General features: G+C 38.4%; 4 protein-coding genes across 4 annotated transcripts; 1 reads left to right on the forward strand and 3 right to left on the reverse strand.

The window, feature by feature from the left end:
• Positions 1 to 3,090: 3,090 nt before the first annotated feature.
• On the reverse strand, positions 3,091 to 3,537 carry LOC137939298 (3'-5' exonuclease-like). The gene has a single exon (XM_068784573.1). It carries the CDS (start codon positions 3,535 to 3,537, stop codon positions 3,091 to 3,093), a length of 447 nt encoding a protein of 148 aa, XP_068640674.1.
• A 3,569-nt stretch (positions 3,538 to 7,106) lies between these two features.
• On the reverse strand, positions 7,107 to 9,626 carry LOC137942761 (cytochrome c oxidase copper chaperone 2-like). Its single transcript, XM_068788502.1, has 2 exons — positions 9,516 to 9,626; positions 7,107 to 7,541 (listed from the first exon to the last, which is right to left on the reverse strand). The coding sequence occupies exon 2, from the start codon at positions 7,529 to 7,531 to the stop codon at positions 7,271 to 7,273; it is 261 nt and encodes an 86-aa protein (XP_068644603.1). The 5' UTR covers positions 7,532 to 7,541; positions 9,516 to 9,626; the 3' UTR covers positions 7,107 to 7,270.
• Positions 9,627 to 14,003: 4,377 nt separating this feature from the next.
• LOC137939305 (F-box protein SNE-like) lies at positions 14,004 to 14,510 on the forward strand. The gene has a single exon (XM_068784585.1). It carries the CDS (start codon positions 14,004 to 14,006, stop codon positions 14,508 to 14,510), a length of 507 nt encoding a protein of 168 aa, XP_068640686.1.
• A 672-nt stretch (positions 14,511 to 15,182) lies between these two features.
• On the reverse strand, positions 15,183 to 19,378 carry LOC137966753 (uncharacterized). Its single transcript, XM_068813451.1, has 3 exons — positions 19,172 to 19,378; positions 17,699 to 17,855; positions 15,183 to 15,550 (listed from the first exon to the last, which is right to left on the reverse strand). The coding sequence occupies exons 1-3, from the start codon at positions 19,172 to 19,174 to the stop codon at positions 15,504 to 15,506; spliced, it is 207 nt and encodes a 68-aa protein (XP_068669552.1). The 5' UTR covers positions 19,175 to 19,378; the 3' UTR covers positions 15,183 to 15,503.
• Positions 19,379 to 21,185: the final 1,807 nt, after the last annotated feature.

Below are 21,185 nucleotides of genomic sequence, written 5' to 3' on the forward strand. Positions count from 1 at the left end.
ATAAACAATCAAAGCTTATGTGTCGTCTATCCACATGTACAGTGGACCGGTCAAAGTTCGGTATTTTTGCAACTAAGTTGATACCGTTGTTGTTTTCAAAAATAAGTTTTTTCAACTGTTATTTTGGTACAATTCTCATTTTTTTTATTTCCATATCAGATATCAGAGGAGGTCAGAAATTCCATGCGAAATTTCCGTTGCATGCTGCCATAAAAAACGACGCATCCGGTGGAGGTTTCCCGGCGACGTTTGCTGGAAACGACAAAAACAGAGAGCGTCTCTGTTTTTTGGCAGAAGGAAGATGAACAGTGCGGTAAGTTTTTAAGTTTTTTCATCGAAACCGTGCTGGTCCCGATTTGAAGTTTCGGGTCAACTCGTCCAAACTCGTTCGGGTTCTCGTAAACCCTGACTCGCGCGGTTTTGAAGGACGGAATCTTCGATATTTCCGTCTCTTGGTGTGATTTTGGAGTGATTTGGTCGAACAGTCGGGGGCAGGGAGCTTCGAGATCGCATCTGGAGCTTCCTCATTTTCATGGTGCTTCGGTTTCGAGGTCAGTAAATCATTTATCTGAATCGAGACCGATCGTTTTTCGCCATTGGCGGTGTTTCCCATTGATGCGCGTTTTGTCAAAATGGAGAAAGCTCGAGAAATGAGACATAATGGGACCCGCTTTCCACCAGGCAAGCGACTGCCCAAGGCTTCTGGACACGAGCTCATCTCTGCTTTGGATGGCGGAGATGTGGATTTTTCGGAGAGACCGAAGAAAGAGAAGCTCAGGGCTTCAAGCCATCCGGGCAGAACGACCTCCAGCAACTAAGATAGCGAGATGGGCGGCGGTTCCGAAGGAGAAGAAGAGCTCCGTCCGCCAGCTTCTAGCCGAAGAGTTATGCTTAACGGCAAAGCATTCGACGAATGCAATGCTGTCGATCCTGCTTCTGTTCCCCGGAAACTCCGTTCAGCTATGAGTAAGCGGAGTCGTGAATCCATTTCCCCACCTTTGCCAGATGCAAAGAAGCATCATTTATCCAACGGAGCCGATGTGGAAGTACAAGTAGCACTAGCAGCAGCAGTAGCAGAAGACACATGAGTGGAGCTCTACCAGGTTGCTGGTTCTTTATTCAGGGTCACAAAGGCAAAGCCAAAAAGCAGAAAGAAGGCACGGGAACTGAGTCGGACGGATCAAAGCCAGACCGTAGTTCACCCGAGAAGAAGATGAGGCGAGAGAGCAAAAGAAAGGCATACGAGGAGGAAGAGGAGGAGAAGAGCGAGATGAGCTCCGAACTGGGTGAATCAATAGGTCTAAAGTCGAGAAATATTGGTGCTTTGAAGAAGCCGAGGTTGTCTGTGAAGGATGAGGGAAGTGAAGAAGATGATGACTGAACGAGATGAGGGCAGTTTATTGATCCAAGTCATCAAATCGTGCTTGTGTACGATAAATTTCCTCTTACATAAGATGGGGGAGCTTCAACAGCGCGCACTTTTTCATTTCTACCCGGTCGACTCGGTTTCAACTCGTCCGAAGCGCCAGACTCGTCCTACACGCTCGACTCATCCACCCTAAGTTCCGCACGGACAGACTCGTCCGACCCGGCTTGAACTTGGCCGGTTCAACTCGCTGAGTTAACTCAACAATATTCTAGTGGCTTGTAAAAGTTCATCCCATCAGGGTATTTTGGAAACATTGGATTCGTATTGTCGAGAGATTCAATATGTTCAGTCAAAATTGAGAAATATGGCATGCACCCTTCCAAGTGTTGACACTCAACAACAATAATTACGACAACTGGAGTATCAAAATGAAAGCTCGTTTTAGAGTATACGATGTTTGAAACATCGTTAAAAAAAATAAAAATTAACAAGCCAGAAAGAGAGGTTGAGAAGATGTTATTACACAAGAGCAGAAGACAACTTTGAAGGATTTAAGAAAAAGAGATAAAAAAAACTCTCTACCTCGTCTATCAAGGATTAGATGATGGTATCAAGTGCAACCTCCGTCAGAGCATAGAAGAAGTTGCAAACCTCTTACGAAAGAGTCGAGAAGAAAGTCATCTCCTAGAGGTCCGAGACTAGTTAGGAGTAGCAACTTTCTTTAAAGAAATTATGAAAAAGTTAAAAAGATGTGAGAAAATACTCCACATATCCTCGTGATGATAATAAAAAAATTTCAAAGACTTGAGAGAAATGATGATCAAGCAACTCCAAAGAAAATTACAAACTTATAAAATATAAATACAAAAGGAAGCAAAGACTTCAGCAGATTAAGGAATCTCAAGAGAGATGCGCTAGCAAGAAACTTAGACAAGAAGCTAGTAAATCGGTAACATGTATGACAAAGATTATGCCATGTAAAGAGTTTTATATGGTGTTGATTTACTCTTAATGCTTATAAATACTTATGTAAATCAGAAGAGTTGAATACAGAAGAAAAAAATTTATCCTTCTTCTCCTTCTTCTTCCGTTTCTGTTTCTGAATTACCATGAAAACAGAGACATTAAACAGAGCGATACATAGCCGAGATTTTTTTATTTCCAACAGAACTTTCAAGTTTCGTTCCAACATTATTTCCTCTATTTTCTAATCTCTTCCTCCTAAACCCTAAACCCTAACCTCCGGCTATTCAATTTGATTTCTTTTCAACTGAGGTCTCATTTCGGATGAGCGAATTGAACCTTACAATTGAAGCAAATAAACTGTAAAGGAAATCATCCAGTCGCAGTATCGCACTGTCAAAATTGATCGACATCAATGGAGTCAAACAATCGATTCAGTAGAAAGCTATGATCGTCCTGTAAAAATTGATGGAAACCAGATTTTTAGAGGACCCAGAAGACGATAACCCTACTTTGAACGATGCTGAGAACAAGATTTCAATATGGAAAACGTTACGGAAAATCATCCTCGGGAAGATCTTCTGTCAGAGTGTTTTCGATCTGGAAAGAGAGATAAGCATCAATACAGGCATAACCGACCTGCTCATGCCTCAGAGCCCAGTAATCCCATCTGCTCATAGTAATCTCCTTCGGCTTATCTACCCAAGCACGAAATTAGTGAGCTTCTTCAGCCCAGCGCGCCGGAGCTCTTTCATCTCCTATATGTCCACCGCCAAAGCGGGAAGCTCGACTGGTTTATTAACGACGAGACCGTACTCATGATCTAGCTTCCTCGCGTCTTCTTTAACTCCAACCCTGACGAAGGAGAAGTTCGGTTTGGCTAGAAATTCGTAGAGAGATTCCGGGATGTTGTCGGCATACAGAAACTGGAAGATAAGGCATCGACGACCCACACAAAGCTGCGTTATTGCGACCGGGTAGGTGACCTTAGAGACATAGGAAGGGCGCCACTCGACGTCAAGGCCGACGACGAGAGAGTCGATACGGTGCTGATGGGCACGGTAAACTTCATGAATCCATTTGTCTACGATGGATCTGCTATTTGTCAGAATAGTGAGAATCGAAGCTTTTTGGAAGGAGACGGTGAAGCGCTGGTACTCATCGGAAGAAACTCGGCGTTCTTTGACAATGGGGAGCGACGACATCGTGAAGAGCCCGGAGATTGTTGGAATATTTGTTTTATTCCAACAATCTCCGGGTTCAACAGAGATCGATTGAGCTTTGGAAAAACAAAACCATGCAAAACAAAACCATGCAAGTGGGGTTTTGGAAATCCAAACTTGTTTTTAAAGATCCCGAAGACGAATTTTTATCTTAATGGATGCTGCTTTGTTCATACACTGTGCTTCCTCTATCTTAGGAAAGATTTATCTTCCTCTTTTTCCGGCCCGACCGATGTGAAGGTGTTATTTATATAGCTGGGATTGGAAATCCAAATCTATTTTGAAAGATCACGAAGACGAATAGGAGTCTGGTTTCTATCTTTAATGGAAGTTGCTTTCGAGTTTCGTTCCAACACTATTTCCTCCATTTTAGGGAAGATTTCTCTTCCTCTTTCTCCGGCCCGACTGAGACCGCCAACAGAAAGAGGCTGAAGACGGATAAGACTGTTTTTTAACTTAACAGATTTCATGAATGATGTTTTAAGTTTCGTTCCAACACTATTTCCTCTATCTTCTAAATTCTAATAGATATAGATGGAAATGATGGATTTGGATATCTAATCTCTCCTTCTTTGTTGAAAAGAAATATAGAAGGCACTTGTAGGACTCTCACAGACCCAAAATTAATATGGTGGAGTTTTATAGGAGTCTCTCAGAAGGAGGTCTCATAGAATAGTCTCAGCTTAAAGGTGTTTTAGTTATGTTGGTCTGTAATTGGGATAAGGGTAGTTTAAGTGTAATTGGAATCTACTATTATCCTCTATTATAAATAGGGGTTCATGTACTTAGATTACATCAAGTCAATGAAAATTTTCTTTTTTTCCATAAATTCAATATGGTATCAGAGCAAGTTCTGTGAATTACTCGGTCAACCCACAAAGATAATGTGATCCTTTTTTTATCTATTATCTCTAACAGTTTCGGTTCGTATCTCTTTTTTTTCTCTCTTTTCAGTCCCTTTAACCATTATTTGATTTACATTTTCACCTCTATATTGATCTTTTCATATTGCATATTATATATTTACAGAAATATATTTGAGTCTAATTTCCAATGCAAAAAGAAATTTTGGAAATCGAAGATTTGTACAAAAAGAAATAGATATTTAAAGCAACAATGTTGGATTGCAAGAGAGGTTCGAGCAGCAGCAGAAAGCTTCAACTTTCGAGATAGTTTATACCATCAAGAACAAAACTTTACAAGGAGAATTATATATTCAAAGAAATATATGTAAGTATATTTTCTTAATTATCAACCGATTATCAATCTGAGTTTTCTAGATGGAGATATCGATCTTGGAAGAGTCAATGGTCATTGGCCAAAGAAGAAAGAGTACTTAGTTCGACCAAATTATAGATTCTGAAATCTTTCAGATGTTTTCTCAAAAGAAGTATATTTATGAATAGATATTATACTTGGATGAAAGGTATTGGAGTATAGTTTCATAAGGAGAAAATTTCATATCAATTTGATCTATATTTAAGGAGATATTAGCATTGGAGTCAGCAAGGGTCTTGATACAGAATAAAGAGAATTAAGAGATCATACAAGATTCAAGAACAAATATTTTTATATCAAATTAAAGATATTTGAGTCTAGTTTCTTGAACACTAAACCGTTTGTGATTCTGAGCTATATTTTTGGAGATATTAATATCAGAAGTATTAAAGCTTCCTTATTCAGGGATGGACACGCACCAGATTATTTCATGTGTCTTTATTAATGACTTTCATTATTTGGTACGTGTTATTGGCCATTGGTCCATATCCATTGTTGTTATTGTCTCTCTTTGACTAAGACATTATTATGGAAGAAGAACTCTTCGGTTGCTAACTATTGTCAACATTGGTTATTCTGATGAAGATTTGAATAAAGAGTATTGTGGCACCATCATCTTATCTTCCTTTGATTCTCATTATCATGTTATTATTATTTGGCAAGCTTACTCTTATCGTCCTTTATTTGACTCTCACTTACCCCTTTGGCCAAACCTTTTTAAAGCATTGCTTTGGTTGGTCCATTTTATTTATATGGGTGTTTTAAGTCTATTGAGACTTTTTATTTGTACCCGTGGGTCTTTTATCGTCGTCTTGTGAATGACAGACATTACCCACTTTAGTGATTATTATCACTATATTTGTTCGAAATCCTATGAGTTTGGTTTCAACTTATGTTTTATCACCCATTTCTACCTTTGAAAGTCGATGCCCAGTGTTGGGACACCGTGATGGAGGAGCTTATTATTATGTCTATGTTATTTGATTCAAGCTGAGATCACTGCTATTACCTCTCAACTCGAGGGGGAGTGTAGAAGAAAAGATATGGAAGGCTCTTACAGGACTCTCACAGTAAGAAGTATCATAGAGCCAAAATTACTATGATGGAGTTTTACAGGAGTCTCACAGAAGAGTCTTAGTTTAAAAGTGTTTTAGTTATGTTAATATTTTATTTATGTTGAGTTATTTAATTATCTTAGGACTTATCTTTAAGTGTTTGAGTTTAGGTATAATTGGGACAAAGATAGTTTAATTGTGATTGGACTCTACTATTGTCCTCTATTATAAATAGGGGTTTATGTACTCAAATTACATCAAGTCAATGAACTTTTTCTTTTTTCTATAAATTAAACATCCTTAGCCTTCCTCTTTATCCTGCCCGACCAAAACTTTCTTTTTTTCTTTTTTTCCTCTTTGGATTTAGAACTTAGAGACACATACACTCCTAATCCCAATGAGACCTGCCACTGAGACCTCACACCAGATTCCCCACAGTGTGGTCATTCAGCTTTTTATGTTAATCATGTGTTCTTCATCCACGTAGTTTGACATTTTTGTTCCTTATTCTCACCTATCACAGAAGTAGCCACAATGGGTCAAACACCGACAATTTTACCAGTGTTTGAATCATATTAAGAAACTTAAGATTGCAACTATTGAAATGGTGTCGGATTCGATCCGTAAATCAGGTGTTTAAGGTTGAATGCAGCTCTACATACATCAATGAGATGATTCGGGTATTACTCCTGGTTGGTTGGGTTGAACAGGTGACAAGCAGTGAAATGGGAGACTTTTCTTCCATTCCAGCGGGGAAGAAATGTTATCGAGCTGTGGAAAAGAAGGAAATTCTGGGAGCTTTGTCTTCATTACCTTGTGGGACTTGTCCAGTAACTCTTTCTGGTATATTGGATCATCATTTTCCTTTGAAAACTGTTTTTGCACGACTGTTTATTTTCCAGATGAGGAGTCTGGTAACTGAAGAAAATTACATGCCCTGAGAGCATCATCTACTTTATATTCTCTTTTCTAGCTATTTATATCATCAAGTAGTTTATCCTAGCAACATAGAACAAGTTACTGCTACTTAAAAGTGTTAGTGATCTGCTTCGCCTGATAGATGGAATAATCATCCTTTAAGGAGCTTTATGAACCAATGGGATTTTTATGAGCCTTGTGCAGGAGGAAATGAAGAATTTTTTAATTTTTATGAGAATTAACAACCTTTTTTATAATGAAGGAGAAACCCATGGTTGCAGATGAGACAGATCCACAAAGTTGTAAATCAATATTGTTCACCTTCTTTCATTCAAAATTTTCTGAGAAGGGATTGACATTATTCTTTAAACTCTTCACTGAACATTCTAAAATCTACTTTCTCAAAGGAAAATTGCAAAATTCTCTTATTTCCTGTAATTGCCTTGTAAAAGTCTCCTTTGGTTCTAAACATTGAAGCCCTCAGCACGCAGACATTCAAGATGAGCATCAATCCATTTTCTACAAGCAGCTTCACCATGCTCCACAATGCACTCATCTCTCAGCTTTTTAGTATCAGGACAAGCACAACATATCTTTTTCCTTGGCTTTGCATCTGATACAGTGGCTGTTGTGGTTCCAGGATTGACTTTTTGTGATTTTGTCTCTAACAAAGATGAGGACGAGAATGATTTATGTTCTGAGAATCCACTCTCTGAAGCACCCATAGTAGATTTGCTGGATGAAAATGGATCTAGCATGTTAGCGGTAATACAAATGTGAATAAAAACATTAGAAAAAGAAGAACAGGTGCAAGAAATAACTAGAGAAAATCAGGTTAAATGTGGTTACTGAAACTTTTCCGAAAAAACAAAAAGAGAGATGAAATTTTTTCGCATTTATGCAAGAGTACATTGAGAAGCACGGACAAAAGGGATGGAGGACCAAATCTCAAACAAATTAAATTGCTAGGCAAGAATGTTTTCAGATGTCAAATTCTCACTCGCATCTACAATTAAATGTATCTAATGACAAAAAGAAACAGTACTAACTCAACTAGATGAATAAGGATAGCATGCCTATGATGCTAATGACTCTGTGAGACAAGGAAATGGTACTCGCAGCACTCACAAAGTTGAAAGCTCCAACTCACAGGCAGTTTGCCTATGAAGTTTGTATCTTTGATCTGCCAAAGTTGCCCACTGAATTATCCATGCAGTACAGACAAATATAGTTTGCAAAAGATTGATCTCTAATAGATCTTATTTTGAGGCTCTAGGTAGTCTCATTTGAGAATGTGAATCATCCAGGCCCTAAGTCCTTATCTGCCAGCCTGAAATGTCCTCAAATATTAAATTAAACAGCCGAATTTGCCAATACCACAAGAATTTGGAAAAGAAAGAAAACATAAAAATCCAAGGTCTCTTGTCCAAAAGCGTTGCAGATATAGATAAATGCAAAAGCCATCTAAATTTTTCCCCTCCATAAATAGAAAGATGCAAAGGACAATGTTATGCAAATAAATTTACGCAACAACCCAAAACATATAGATAATTTTTTAGCCTCTAAAGCAGTGGTAGTTTGGGACTTTCAAAAACCAAAACGCAATAAGAAGATGCGGATTGAAAGCATTACCGGAAAGGCTACAGTTCCTGCCAATTACTAACAAGAGTATATCTTATACACTTAATAGTTATATAGACATAGATCAGAAAGCATAACATTCCTATGGTCCTTCCATGTGTCAAATAGGGAAAGTTGAGTTGAAACAGCAGTACTCTGATCTGGTATATTTGACTACACTTGAATAGGACTGAAAATTGTCGTGGTTAGGATGACAACCATGACAATACAGTACAAGAGTGTTTCCCATCTAGTAAATTTAGTGTCATCATCATACTCTTCCCTGTTCTCCTTGTTTTGCTGTTATTGGCGCTTTCTACTTGGAGTGTTGATCCTTCAAAAGAATTGACATGCCTCACACTAATTAGAAATCCACAGGGCTCTTCGAAGATCAATTTGGACCAACGAGTTCACTTGAGTAACAAACAGAAAGGAATTCTCCGCTCATCACATCAACTGATACTCAAAAGAAAAAATTTCCTTACACTTTTATAAGAAACATATCTCCAAAATAAAAAAGAAAGAAAGAAGAGAAAGACACAACATCACGGTACACCAACTAAAAACAGGGATTTCCACCATGAAAATAAAGATGGATATACGATAAGACACAAGGTTCTGTGGTCAAGTCTTCACTTTGACATAACTAATGCCCCAGTAGGCAGGTGCTATTTCAATCGCTACAATTCCAGAATAAGCAACGGGAACGAGAAATGGTTATAAAGCTGCTCAAACGATCATCAAAATCAAGTGAGCATTAAAGAGGTCCGTTGCTTTGGAGGCAACGGCCACTGTTTTCGGTCAAAATATAACTGATTGCAACAAAAATTAAAACTAGTCTATTCTATTCCATGGTGGCCGGTAAAGGAACTACAAAACCCAACACCCAAATACAGCAGAACACATTGCGATTCCAAAAGCTCGTCCTAAACTACAATTTAGAATTAAAAAAAAAAAAAAACACATTCACGCATGAACAGCTAAAATGTTCTGAAAAAACTGAGTCGAAAGATCACGAATCAATAAACAAATAAATTTAACATTTCTTCAAACAAAAAAGAAAAGAAAAAAAAATTACGCGCAACTAACCGATCTTACAGAAGGTGCAGAACCCTTTAGTGTTTTCGTAAACCTGGAAGGTCGAAGACGGAGAACTGGCAGGCTACAGGCCGGCCGCAGTCGCCTTGGTCTCAGTAACATATGGCGGTGAAGGGCGCGCAATTGGACCTAAGGTTCGGGTCGGGTCGGGTCGGGCCCTAAAAACCCTGCCGATCCTATAACGTCCCTCTTAAAAATTTAAATGACATACATATTATTAATAAAAGTAATGTAATTTTATAACATCACTCGGGGTATTTGTGGATATAATTTTTATTTTGGATTACTTTTCTCTTGGACGTTAATACCCTATTCTTTAAAAATAAATACTTAAAAGCATATTTCTTACTACATTTGAATTAAAGTTTCAAGTTAGGACATTTATGGAAGGAAAAAACCAGGCTTCCAATTTTTTTTAAGATTTTCTTGTAGTGTTTGATAAGGTAAAACATTTCCTATGTTTTAGTAAGAGATCCAACAATAGCTTGATTACCAATAGCCTATTCAGGTTTGTCATGTAATTTTTAACATGTCTCGACAAGGCGATCAAGTCCTCCACAATAAGTGTATACCTGAGTCTGATTGTTTTGTCCTCCCGAAGAAGTTACCACTACTATCGAAATCTTCGTCTTCACCATCTGCCTCAGTTATTTCTCCCCCGAACTCTATTACTATTACCTCCTCCCCCTTGAGTGTGCATGGCAGCAATTCCTATAGGTGGTGCTATGGTCTCATGTTCTTTGGTAGGAATCCTCAGCATTGTGGCACAAATATCATTAAAATAGGGTAGTACTGTTATGGTCTTGGGGTTAAGTACCTATGTCTTCTGTTCCTAACAGACTGGTCTTTTGAGATGTATTGGCTAAGTGTTTATCATTTGGTATCAGAAGTGGCACTACGTCCCGAATTCGACTCTCGCGCAGGGCGTCTCTATGTGTTAATCCCAGGTGTCCCGGGCTTCTCTTTGTTTCTATTGAACAACAATAGTAAAATATGGTTTCTATCGAAACCTAACACAATATTCATGCAAGTTCTTCCATGTTATTAATCAACCAACTTATAGAGAGATTAAAGCTATACCCCGAGTACACAAGAAAGTTATAAATTTTCAAATAGGCAAAAGTTCAATTAATTGGATGAAATCTGGTTTAACAAAGACATATTTTTCCTTTATTTTAAGACACAGAGATGAATGGAGAAAAAGAAAAGAAGAGTTTTATTCTAAGATGGAGTTTTACTCTCTCTCTCTCTCTCTCTCTCTCATATTCCACTTTGTTTAATGGAATTCGGAAGCTTCCTTTTGAAAGCATCCAGAAAAAAGAAAGAAAGGGATGTCCACCAAGGAGCTCTCTGCCACACAGAACAACAAAACATGGGAAGCAGACGACTGCTTATGAACTGGGAAGATGCTTTCAAGTAGATAAAACACTTCTATCCCGCTAATATTCAACTGCAAGCTTCCTCTCCGCAACAAAACACACTTTCCCTCTTACGATTCCTTTGCCAAGAGAGTAGTTGGATTCAGATGATGGCGACCACAACACCCATCTCTCTCCCTCTATGTCTTCTCTCTGTAAGTTCTTTCTGGATGTGTTTGCAAGGCTGTTGCTTGACGAACTTGGTTTTTGTACTTTTTTGCAGTGGAGATGATTATCCCCGGAGCCTTTTTAGCTGCTTTGGCATCAAGATAATTCAGATTTGTCTTTGCTCGATGGAGGTTTCTTCAAGTGATGGAAAGGTCGTAGTCTCGTGAAATTGGAAGAATTGAGAACAAAATGATGTTTCTGCTTCATTTTCTTTTCACTTTGAAGTATTTCTCTGCAAGAAGAAAGACAACAATGACAAGTAGCTGAAAATGAACCTAAACCTGGCCAAAACAAGTCTCTTCATTATCAGAGACAATCCCATCAACTTGTCAACTCTCCTGCTGGATGCTCTCCATGAAGAAATAAAAAAGGAAAAACTACGATGAAATGCATAATCTCAAGTTTTGGTTTCCCTATCATGTTCCATCTGATCAATTTTTCATCTTGTCTTTTCTCCATCCAGATAAAGCCAGGAAGATTAACCAAGTACAGAAGCATCAAACAAATCAAACAATAGAATCCAACGCTATTGACAAAAGACTATCACATGTTCTCTTGGCCTCTTATTTCATATTTACTTCACACAGCTCTTTGTTTTCTTGCTCCTTAAATTCCACTTTATATTGTAAAAAAATTGAATGTACATTTTCAAAGTGCAGAAATTATTTTCAAGTTTCATTCCCTATATTCAGTAAATTTGATCCAATGGAAGAGACAAAAAAAAGAAAAAGAAAAAGAACCATGGCTTGAAGCTACCAAGTATTAACTATTAAGCCTCTCTTTTTTAAGAAAAGAGTGCAAAGATAAAAGATTTTACTTAGAGATTGATAGTTGATTCTGAAGTCTGAGCAGAATACGATGTACCCATCTGAAATTACTTTCTCAGTCGATCTTTTGGTGCCAGCCTTCATTGGTATCGGATACTGTGTCTGGGCAAAAAAGAGTCCAAGGAACGTGAGTCCAACAAAGACAAAACAGCTCTTCTTCACCATCTGGAAGGTCACCCTACCCTTCGTGATTCAAGGGTTGAAACTTGTAACTTTACATGCAGAACTCACGTCTACGTCAATCTTTACCTGCATCATCTGAAGGGCTACAGATGCCCAAACTCCTTTTTCCCTCTCTAAAATGGGTTTTCACCTGTTAGATCTTAATTAGATTCTTGCATGGGTGAAGATGGTTTACAGTGGCTATTTTCTCCATTATTTTCGGTGATGATTTATTGAAACAAAAAAAGTGAAAGCATGTGAAATATAAAACTTTCATCTATGTAAAATAGAATCAAGGCCTGTGTATACATAATGAATCCTGATTTGATCTTGACACCCCTTCAACGCTCCCTCCTTCCCTCTTTCTCTCTCCAAACTGGGTTTTCACTAGTCTGTATCCTCCTGTCATCGGATCCTCGCAAGGCTGTGAAAATGGTTGAAAACGGCTACTGACGTTTGTCACCATCGCACCACTCCCACAGCGTAGAGACAGACACGCTTTACAGTGGAGAAACCGAGTAAAATATGGGGTTTTCATGGGGAGGGAAGAGTGAAGAAGGAAAAAAAAACGAAAAAACAAAGGGAAGATGGGCGCGTAGAAGGGGCTGCATAGAAGCTGGCCAAGGGAGAAAAAGCTCACAGCGAGTAGCAACAGTGGTGGTCCGGCTCTCTGGAATGAATTCAGCGATCAGGGATTGTGACTACACTTTGTTTTGTACAATTTCACAACTATTTATGGACCCACTGAAGACGACATTCTTTTAGTTTTAGTCCCATATTGTGGGTTTGTTCGGCAGAACCAATCGGCAGGATGTGACCAAGGTGGTGGAGGCATCTGAAACTCTGATTCTTGTAATTGATCTGCAAGTATTTTTTTCGTATGAAATGACTGAATTGGAAAGGGTTTTGAAAGCTTGTTTCTGGAAAAATATGGAATGGAATCATCGAAATTCAAAAAGGTTTTCTGATTGGGTTTGTGTGGTAAATTTGATCAATATCTTCTACATTTTACATATTTAAGATTCATGAAGTAATTTTTTGAATATGATTTTTTATTTACGCTGATTTGCAAACTGCAGGCTTAAAATCTTAGCAAATCAGACTAGCAAACTGCAAGCTAAAATCTTCACAAATCAGACTACGTACCAGACGTGAAGCTATGACGCAGAGAGAGAGAGAGAGAGAGACTCTGAAGCTACATTTACCTAGTAACAGTAGATGCCCTTTTTCCTGTTCAAAACAGGAAGAGCCGAGCAGGTCAGTTCAAAGAGACTGTAGTCTGTAGCATGGAGCCAACCAAAAAAACAAGCTATACTTTGTAGCCTCAAAAACCGTGTTTGCACCACTGTACCGTTGAAATAAAAAACCAAAAAAGAAAGGAAGAAATTGACCTCAAATCGAGTCCTGTAAGCCTGTAAGTGCAGTAAATGTAATAGGTTTGCGAATTTCCTATCCATGGCTCTGGTCTTCCAAATTCCCGAGTCCCCACCTGCAGAAAACCTCAGCTTCAAGGATTTCGTGATTGAGAAAAGCAGCAACAGAAATCAAAAGAAGAACACCCGTCCACCTCGTTTAATGCAGTCGTTTCCCACCACCAAGAGCTCGAATCTTGTCATAGCAATAATACAATACAAAAACGGGAAATAAAGAAATGATGTAAAAGGAGGGAGCGATCATCAGTTTCCAATTCCTTTGGACAGGCCTGTTTGGCCTCTTTCATGCTCTCCCTCGATGCCTGTTCTCCACTCCCAGCAAGTCAAATCCCTCCTCTCCCTCCTTCATCACCCTTACGAGGCACAAATACAAGTACCCTTTTCTTCCTTCTCTAGCTTTCTCTGAAAATGCAGCACTTGCAGCGCTCGCAGTGACAGAGCCCCTGCTGGAGAAGAAGGAAGACGCGGAGAATGACTGAAGACGAAAGCAGAAACAAGATGAACAAGAAGAAGTACAAGAAGAAGGAGAAGGACAGAGACAAGGAAATGGGGAAGGAGAAAAGAAGCTCGACAGGTTTTCACATAAACGACCACAGAGACGTGCTGGTCGAGGTGCTGACCCGTCTGGACGCACGCTCCCTCGCACTCGCTGCCTGCGTCTGCCGTCTCTGGAGTGCCATCTGCCGCCACGATGCCTTATGGGAGAGCCTCTGCAACCGTCACGTCTCCTCTCCAGGCGCCCCTTACCACGTCCGGCCGGTCGTCGTCGCGCTGGGGGGATACCGGAGGCTGTACACGGCGTGCGTTGGGCCAGCACTGGCACGGCTGCGGGACCGGGACGAGGCGCGGAGGCTGTCCCTCTCGCTCTCCTTCTCGCTCTCTCTCTTCTCCATAGACTGCTACGAAAGGCTCGGAGGGCGCCGCCTTGGCGACGCCTCCTCCCTCATGTTCCTCTGCCCGCCTCTCAATGTTTCCTGAAATCCGCCTTGACCGCACGCATGAACGTTCTTTTTTACTAATTCAACGTCTGGGTCTTCGGGAACTTGACGAACTCCATTAATTCTTTCTTCTCTCTTTTTGTTTTCTCCTGGAAAGAAAAAAATTACTCGAAGTGAAACTAAAAACCCATTTTGTCAATCTTTTTGGTGTTTGTTTCTCTTCTGCTATATTATATTCTTCTTCTATAAAAAAAAAAGACATGAAATCTGTACTACGAGGTAAGTAAATCTGTAACCTTTTTTTTCTGTCTTAGTTTTCTCTTCTGTTCGGAATTATACCAAGTTACAGAACTTTTAAATCAATCAGCTCCTCTGAAGCTTCAGTAGTTTTGTAAGCTTTGGTTGAGACGATCACAGCTTCATCGATCAACACCCACATTAGCTCCACTTTAATAGAAAAAGGTGTTTCCTCCTACCAGTGCTACGCAGTAAGATAAGCACACTTTAACCCTTATGAGAAAGCATCAGACAAAAAGAGAAACAGCAAGAGAACAAACCTTGCCCTCCCTGCTTTTCTTTTTGTCGAATCCTGATGTGAATCATTAGAGGTAATGGGAAATCATCCACTTCGGCTGGAAATGAAAACAAACCAAAAAGCCAGCAGAAGCTGCAGTAAGTATCACCCATGACTTGTTACGGATAAAAGCACCACTGAGAAACTAGATCTCTTAGTCTTTTTTACTGTTTGGTTGATCAAAAGAGTGCTAGGTATAAAGATTTACGTGATCTATCACAGGTTCCATTCCAGCAATACTACCATCTGACATTCACATAGTAGAAAGAGTCACAGTGACATGGCTATATCTGTTCAGATTCGGTGAGAAACCTCCATTTAATTGGTTTTAAGTACAACACATAACCTAGTAATTGTACACGCCAGACACAAACTTTCAGTCACTTCCTCGGTATATCATGCTAATAAAGGGACAAGTTAGACACAATCCTGATGGACTCTCAAGTGTCATAGGTTTTCTCAAGCCATCCCTCCACTTGTGGCTGTCCTAATTATCTGGAACAGAGCTGCAAAGAAAAGAAAAAAAGAACAGTTAGAGTCACTTTTGAAAGCATGGCAATCTCAAAGTACTCGTTTCAACAACAATTTATTAACTTCTATATAAACAATAAATACAGCAGCAAAACAGTATAACTGTAAATTAAAGGAGAATTGAACTGACACCAATATCAACTCTGATCAATAGTGTAGTTATATCAAAACCACGATAGCCCGTTGGCTTCTGCTAGTAAACAGCAACTTGAGCCTGCAAGCCCAAAGACTGGACAGGCTCATTACTGCTAATGTACAAGCCCAAGCCCCTGAAGGAATACATAGGAAGGGCTTGAAAGAACATATACATAATTAATGAATCATTATTTGCCACATGAACAGAGCATCTTGTATGAACAGAGTCTAGACATAGTGATCATAATGGAGGTTCAGTTTTTTCTTCTTTCTAAAAGAATCTACAAGTCATGATACACTTGTCACCAATTCATCTAGGTTTGCACTAAAATGACGCAAATATGTCCAACACCACAATCCTTAAAGCAGTATCAGACCACAATTACAGCTAAATTTAATGGGTGAGCATTCAAACATGATCAAAGAGACAAATAAATAACAGCAGCTAAACAAAGGACATATCGGCAACTACCATGCAATCACACTCTCAGTGTTAGTCGAATAATCCCACATGGGTTAATATCAGACAATGTCATGAGCTCATTAGTTAGGAAAATACCTCTTGATTTCAGCTAGTCATTTTGTGATGGAGCTGGACCTATTCAGTTTCTAATTCATTTTGTTCAAATCTCAGGCCTGTTATTCAATTGTGTAGGCCTAGATGTGAGGGGGAATGTTAGTGGGAATAATCATTCCACATGGGTTAAAAAATGTCTCCTAACTTTAGGTAGTCAATTTGGGATGGTCTCGGACCAAACTTTAACATTCATAACCAAATATGAATCTATTGTAATTTAGAAAGTTTTGAGGAACGAAATAAAGAATTTGACATGCATTAGAATGAAAATATAAACATTTTCTCTTATGTTCTCATAACCAAATATTAATATGTTCCACTTTTAAAAATTGAGCAAAAAAAAAAAAAAAACTTGATATGCTTTAGTATGAAAATAATAACATCCAACTACACCCAGTAGTTCATCTCATAAAAACTGGTAACATACTTCGAAAGTAATGGGTACAATTTTTCTAAAGAAAAGGAACTAAGCAAACTGATAGGAAGTTCTGCTCCCTAACACAGGAAGGTTCAAAACTCTAGTTGAAAGGTCAACATCAAATTAAATTTCTCACTAGCAACTATCACACAATTATTTGAGTCAAAATTAGGACACACTCAACTGCAAGGAGCGGTATACAACAAACTCTACTCTTCCAGGATAAATACGAGTTTCAATTTTTAGTTGAAACTCCAGAAAATAAGACAGCAACCTCTCTCAGACCCACAGTTACACAATTAATTTATTTGTCTGTATATCTCATTGGAACAACCTTTAGCAGAACATATTTGAGGATTGACCAAATAAGCCCATCCAACAAGGTGATCAACATCCAGAACTTGCTGTTTAAGCCTTTGGCTCAGTGGCCACATGGAAGGCTTCTTAATGTGAGGTATTGTGTTCCAGTCTCATGGATGATAGGGGCATTTGGTAATGTTTATGCCTCTCACCAACGCTCAATGAACAAGAAAAAAGGAGGGGAACAAACTCACATGTTCAATGAGAACCTGCAAATGGGAAATCCTTTTTTAAAATTCATATTTATGACTAACCATTAAAAATAATATCCACCTCAAGTCATTATTCAAGAACTCATAGTATCATCAGCTATGACTCCTTTTGCATGCTAAGAAAGAGTGTGAAAGGATGCATTTTTCCTATAGTTTACAGCCCTAATACAGGAAAACATAAGTCAAATGAGTGGTTTTAAAAAAATTAAAAGAATCCAAAAACATTATAATTAAGAACGAAAAGGAAGGAGAAGAACAATGAAGACGTAGACTACACATGCCAAAGTAATAACGGAAACAGGCAAAGCATTTCCACCTAACAAAGAGTAAATTTGAAGTTGAAAATGCAGAAAACTCAATATGGAAATGCCAGGCCCACAGAAAAATATGTGAAGATTCAATAAAGTATGAGTGGGCATACATGATCCAATGACAACAAAAACAAAGAAACCAATCACGATTGGCCCAACAGGATAGTCAGTTCCCTTCTTCACTGTTGTCTCAGGAACAGATCCCCTCTTGGTAATATTTTTCTGAAACTTGGCAATTTTCCTGTCTGCAAGGCGCCTTGAAGTTGTCTGACAAACAATGAAACCATCCATCATAAACATGCGCAGAAGTCACAAAACAGCTATGAGGATGTAAAGTTTGGCATATGAACTACTTTCACTAGTATGACAAACTCCAATTACAGTTATAGAGGACACAACAATGGAATAAATCATAGCAGCCAAAATAATGAGATGATAAAGTACACACTTCTTCAGGATTAAGAATATTAAGAAGGGATTATATCCAACCAAAACAAGAACAGACACTTGGTGTCACCAAACAAATCACACCAAATGAAAAAAAAAATCATGATATAAAAAACTAGCACCAGTGAAAATATATGCTTTTCCAACCAATCAATAGAGCCGAAAGAAGTTTTTTTTTTTTTTCTTTGCTAAGAAAAAAGGTAAAAGAAGGCTGAGCCACCACAATTGGGAGGAAAATACTTGAATTAAAAGCAAATAATTTTAAACAAGGAATGCACCTGCAGAAGGAAACAAACTTCTAAAGTACTGCCATCCCAGTCAAAGCCAATATTGGGAAAACCATATCCAACAACTACGAAAAGATTCATTGCTCAAATTAACAATAGAGAGCAATTCACCAGACAATGACAATTCAATTTGTCTGGGTACAACAGCATGCTGATCTTCAGGAGAAAAAAGAGCAAACAATGCCTGAGCCAGAAAGATTTAATGGAGGGCGCCACAAGGGCAAATGATACTGGACCCCAGGGGTATGGCGCATAAATTCGAGGGCAAGGGCACAATCGAGAAGAAAGCAGAGCAAAACACGAATATTTCCAAAATTCCAGGGGAGTGTGGGCCATTTCCTCCGCCCCCGGTACCAAATTTCGAAATTGAAAAAAAAAAAAAAATGACAGCCACGACAATACAAGATCAAATATCACAAATCTCGCTTATCGTAACAACAGAAAGATATAAAGAAAATACATATAGATATGCCTTAACAAAGTAAAATCAAATGCAGCAACATAGCATGATTTCAGAAACGCCTTCCAGAAAAACAAAAATTGCCAAGTTTTCGGAGAAATTTCTTAAGTTGAACAGGAAACAATTCTCACAAGCAACTCCAGTCAACCAACGACAAATGCAGCAGTTGTTAGTTTCAAATAGAGCTGCACAACCCCAACAAGATTACCAGACAAATCAAGCACGCAAACTCATCTCATACAAAAAAAACACTCCAGCAGCACTGCTCTCTACAGTAACCAATGCACCCGAACGGGAAAAAAATGACACGGGCATGCAAATGAGAAAACCAGCAGTCGGCGGAAAGAAGAGCACGACGAAATTAGGGTTATATAGGACAGGATTCTTACCATCTTCGCAGTGGGAAGGGAAGGCGGGCGAGTTAAGGTCGATACGGATGTAGGAGAGCAGAATTGATTTTTTCTGTGGAAAATCGAATCCCCGAGCCCGGGCCTCCTGTTTATAAATTATAGTCTCTCGAGTCAATTTGGCCTCCTTCCACAAACTAAGGAGATCCCCTATCATCCCTATGTATCTCATTGTAATGGTGAGTCTGGTCATACATCTCAACCAAAGCAAGAGGCACTTGCACCAATGGAAGATGATAGTTGCACCTTCTAGACTATCTTTGAGGAGCTAAGCATTGCAATTAGTCAGTTTCCATATGAGTTTATTCCTCCTAGACCTTCAATACATAGAGTTAGCCTTAGAACATATGACACCTCAAACCAAATTTCTATTATATTTGCATTATTTACTTGAGACATCTTCAAGTACCTAAATTTTGATGATAACAAACACATATTCCAAAAAATTTGAAAAATGGATTCAAATCCAAGGAATGAAAGAAGCAAGCAAGGAAAAGAAAAGAAAATTAAAACCCTAGTTACGGAAATTTTTGGAATTAAAAATGGATTTGAGCCTTGCACTAAAGACACATTATAGGAGTCGAACCCATGAGTGGATTTGACCCCATATATGTGCAAAAACAACAAAATGGATGTGAACCTTAGTTACATAAAGTTTTGGATAGAAAAGTAAGTAACTCTTGCATGTAACCCAATGAAAACTTGTACAGACTGATTAGAGTGTTGAAAAATCCTTAATTAAGTCTAGCCAAACAAGTATTTGGGGCGGTACTGTAATTGAGTCTCTTGTTACTCTATATTGTAGACGTTGTTTGGCTATTCGTAGCAAAAAGTTATATTCTACTCTGAGGATTTCCTAGGAGTGGAGTAGCAATATTAAAATTTTACCTGTGATCCACTAGAAAAATCCTTGGTGAAGTGGTTGATTATTTTCCTTCATATCTATCCTTGAAGGACCTTACAAAAACTATATCCAAAAATAATTGATAAATAATATTTTACTGTCAAGTATGTTGGTAGATCACTTACAAATTTTGGAAATTTACAGCTTCTAATTTTGGGTGACATTTCGAGAATTTGAATTTCTACCATTTGGGGTCAACTCCTTTCTATGCAAATGGCTTGATTTTGTCAATGAATGTAGTCGACTCCACCCTAAGGGTCGACTCTTTTTTGTTGTTTCTAACTCAGACGGGTCAACTCCACACATGTAGTAGACTCCTATTATATGCTCTTTAGTACAAGACTCAAGTCTTTTTATTTCAAAAGTTTTTGTAACCTAGGGTGGACTCCTTTTTTTTTTTCATGCTTGCCTAATGGGGTCAACTCTTAGTACAAGGGTTGATTCCTTTTTTAAAAAAAAAAAAATCCTATACAACATGGGGGTTAGACTCCTTTTCTCTCTACTTGCCTGATGGGGTGAACTCCTACTGTGGATCGACTTTTGTTGAGGGTCATCTCCTTTTTGTTTTTCAAACCTTCTATTTCATGGGTTTAACCCGATTTTTAGGTTTGTTATCATCAAAATTAGGACATTTAAAGGAATCTTGAGACCTTCTTCCATTGGTACTAGCAAACCAGTAATTTTTCAATTGTATTTGATGCATTATTGAACCCAATCTCTCCATCATGTTGCAAGACTTGGAAATGGGTCAAAACCCAATTGACTAGGCTAAGTTTTCTTCTTCAACCAATGAAGAGGCCGACATGATGTGATCAGCTAGGCTACTTGTTAGTGTTGGGTTTACACATGATGCATGAACAAGGGAGGTGGCAATATGATTAACTAAATATAGAATAAGAAGAAATCAAGTTTCAAATCATTTGATGAAAATTTGATGATTAAATTAAAATTTGAGTGCACCTACCATAGACGGAATTAGTCTCATACTATTTTTTTTTTTACAAATTGGTTAACATTTTTAGGGTTATATGACTTGTAATATTTTCATTTTATAATTATTTATGGTATGTAAAGATTTTATTAACTTATTTT

The sequence above is a fragment of the Aristolochia californica genome, unplaced genomic scaffold, assembly GCF_029961685.1.
Source record: "Aristolochia californica isolate CCGP_79_NKW_82.1479 unplaced genomic scaffold, dmAriCali1.0.hap1 SCAF_10, whole genome shotgun sequence".
NCBI classification, from domain to species: Eukaryota; Viridiplantae; Streptophyta; class Magnoliopsida; order Piperales; family Aristolochiaceae; genus Aristolochia; species Aristolochia californica.

Excerpts from the sequence above, each read along its gene's own strand:
- LOC137939298 (XM_068784573.1), bottom strand. The coding sequence starts at position 3,537 with ATGTCGTCGCTCCCCATTGTCAAAGAACGCCGAGTTTCTTCCGATGAG.
- LOC137942761 (XM_068788502.1), bottom strand. The coding sequence starts at position 7,531 with ATGGGTGCTTCAGAGAGTGGATTCTCAGAACATAAATCATTCTCGTCC.
- LOC137939305 (XM_068784585.1), top strand. The coding sequence starts at position 14,004 with ATGACTGAAGACGAAAGCAGAAACAAGATGAACAAGAAGAAGTACAAG.
- LOC137966753 (XM_068813451.1), bottom strand. Across the intron at positions 15,551-17,698 it reads TTTTGTTGTCATTGGATCAT|CTCTGTTCCAGATAATTAGG; the intron begins GTATGCCCACTC and ends TTTTCTTTGCAG.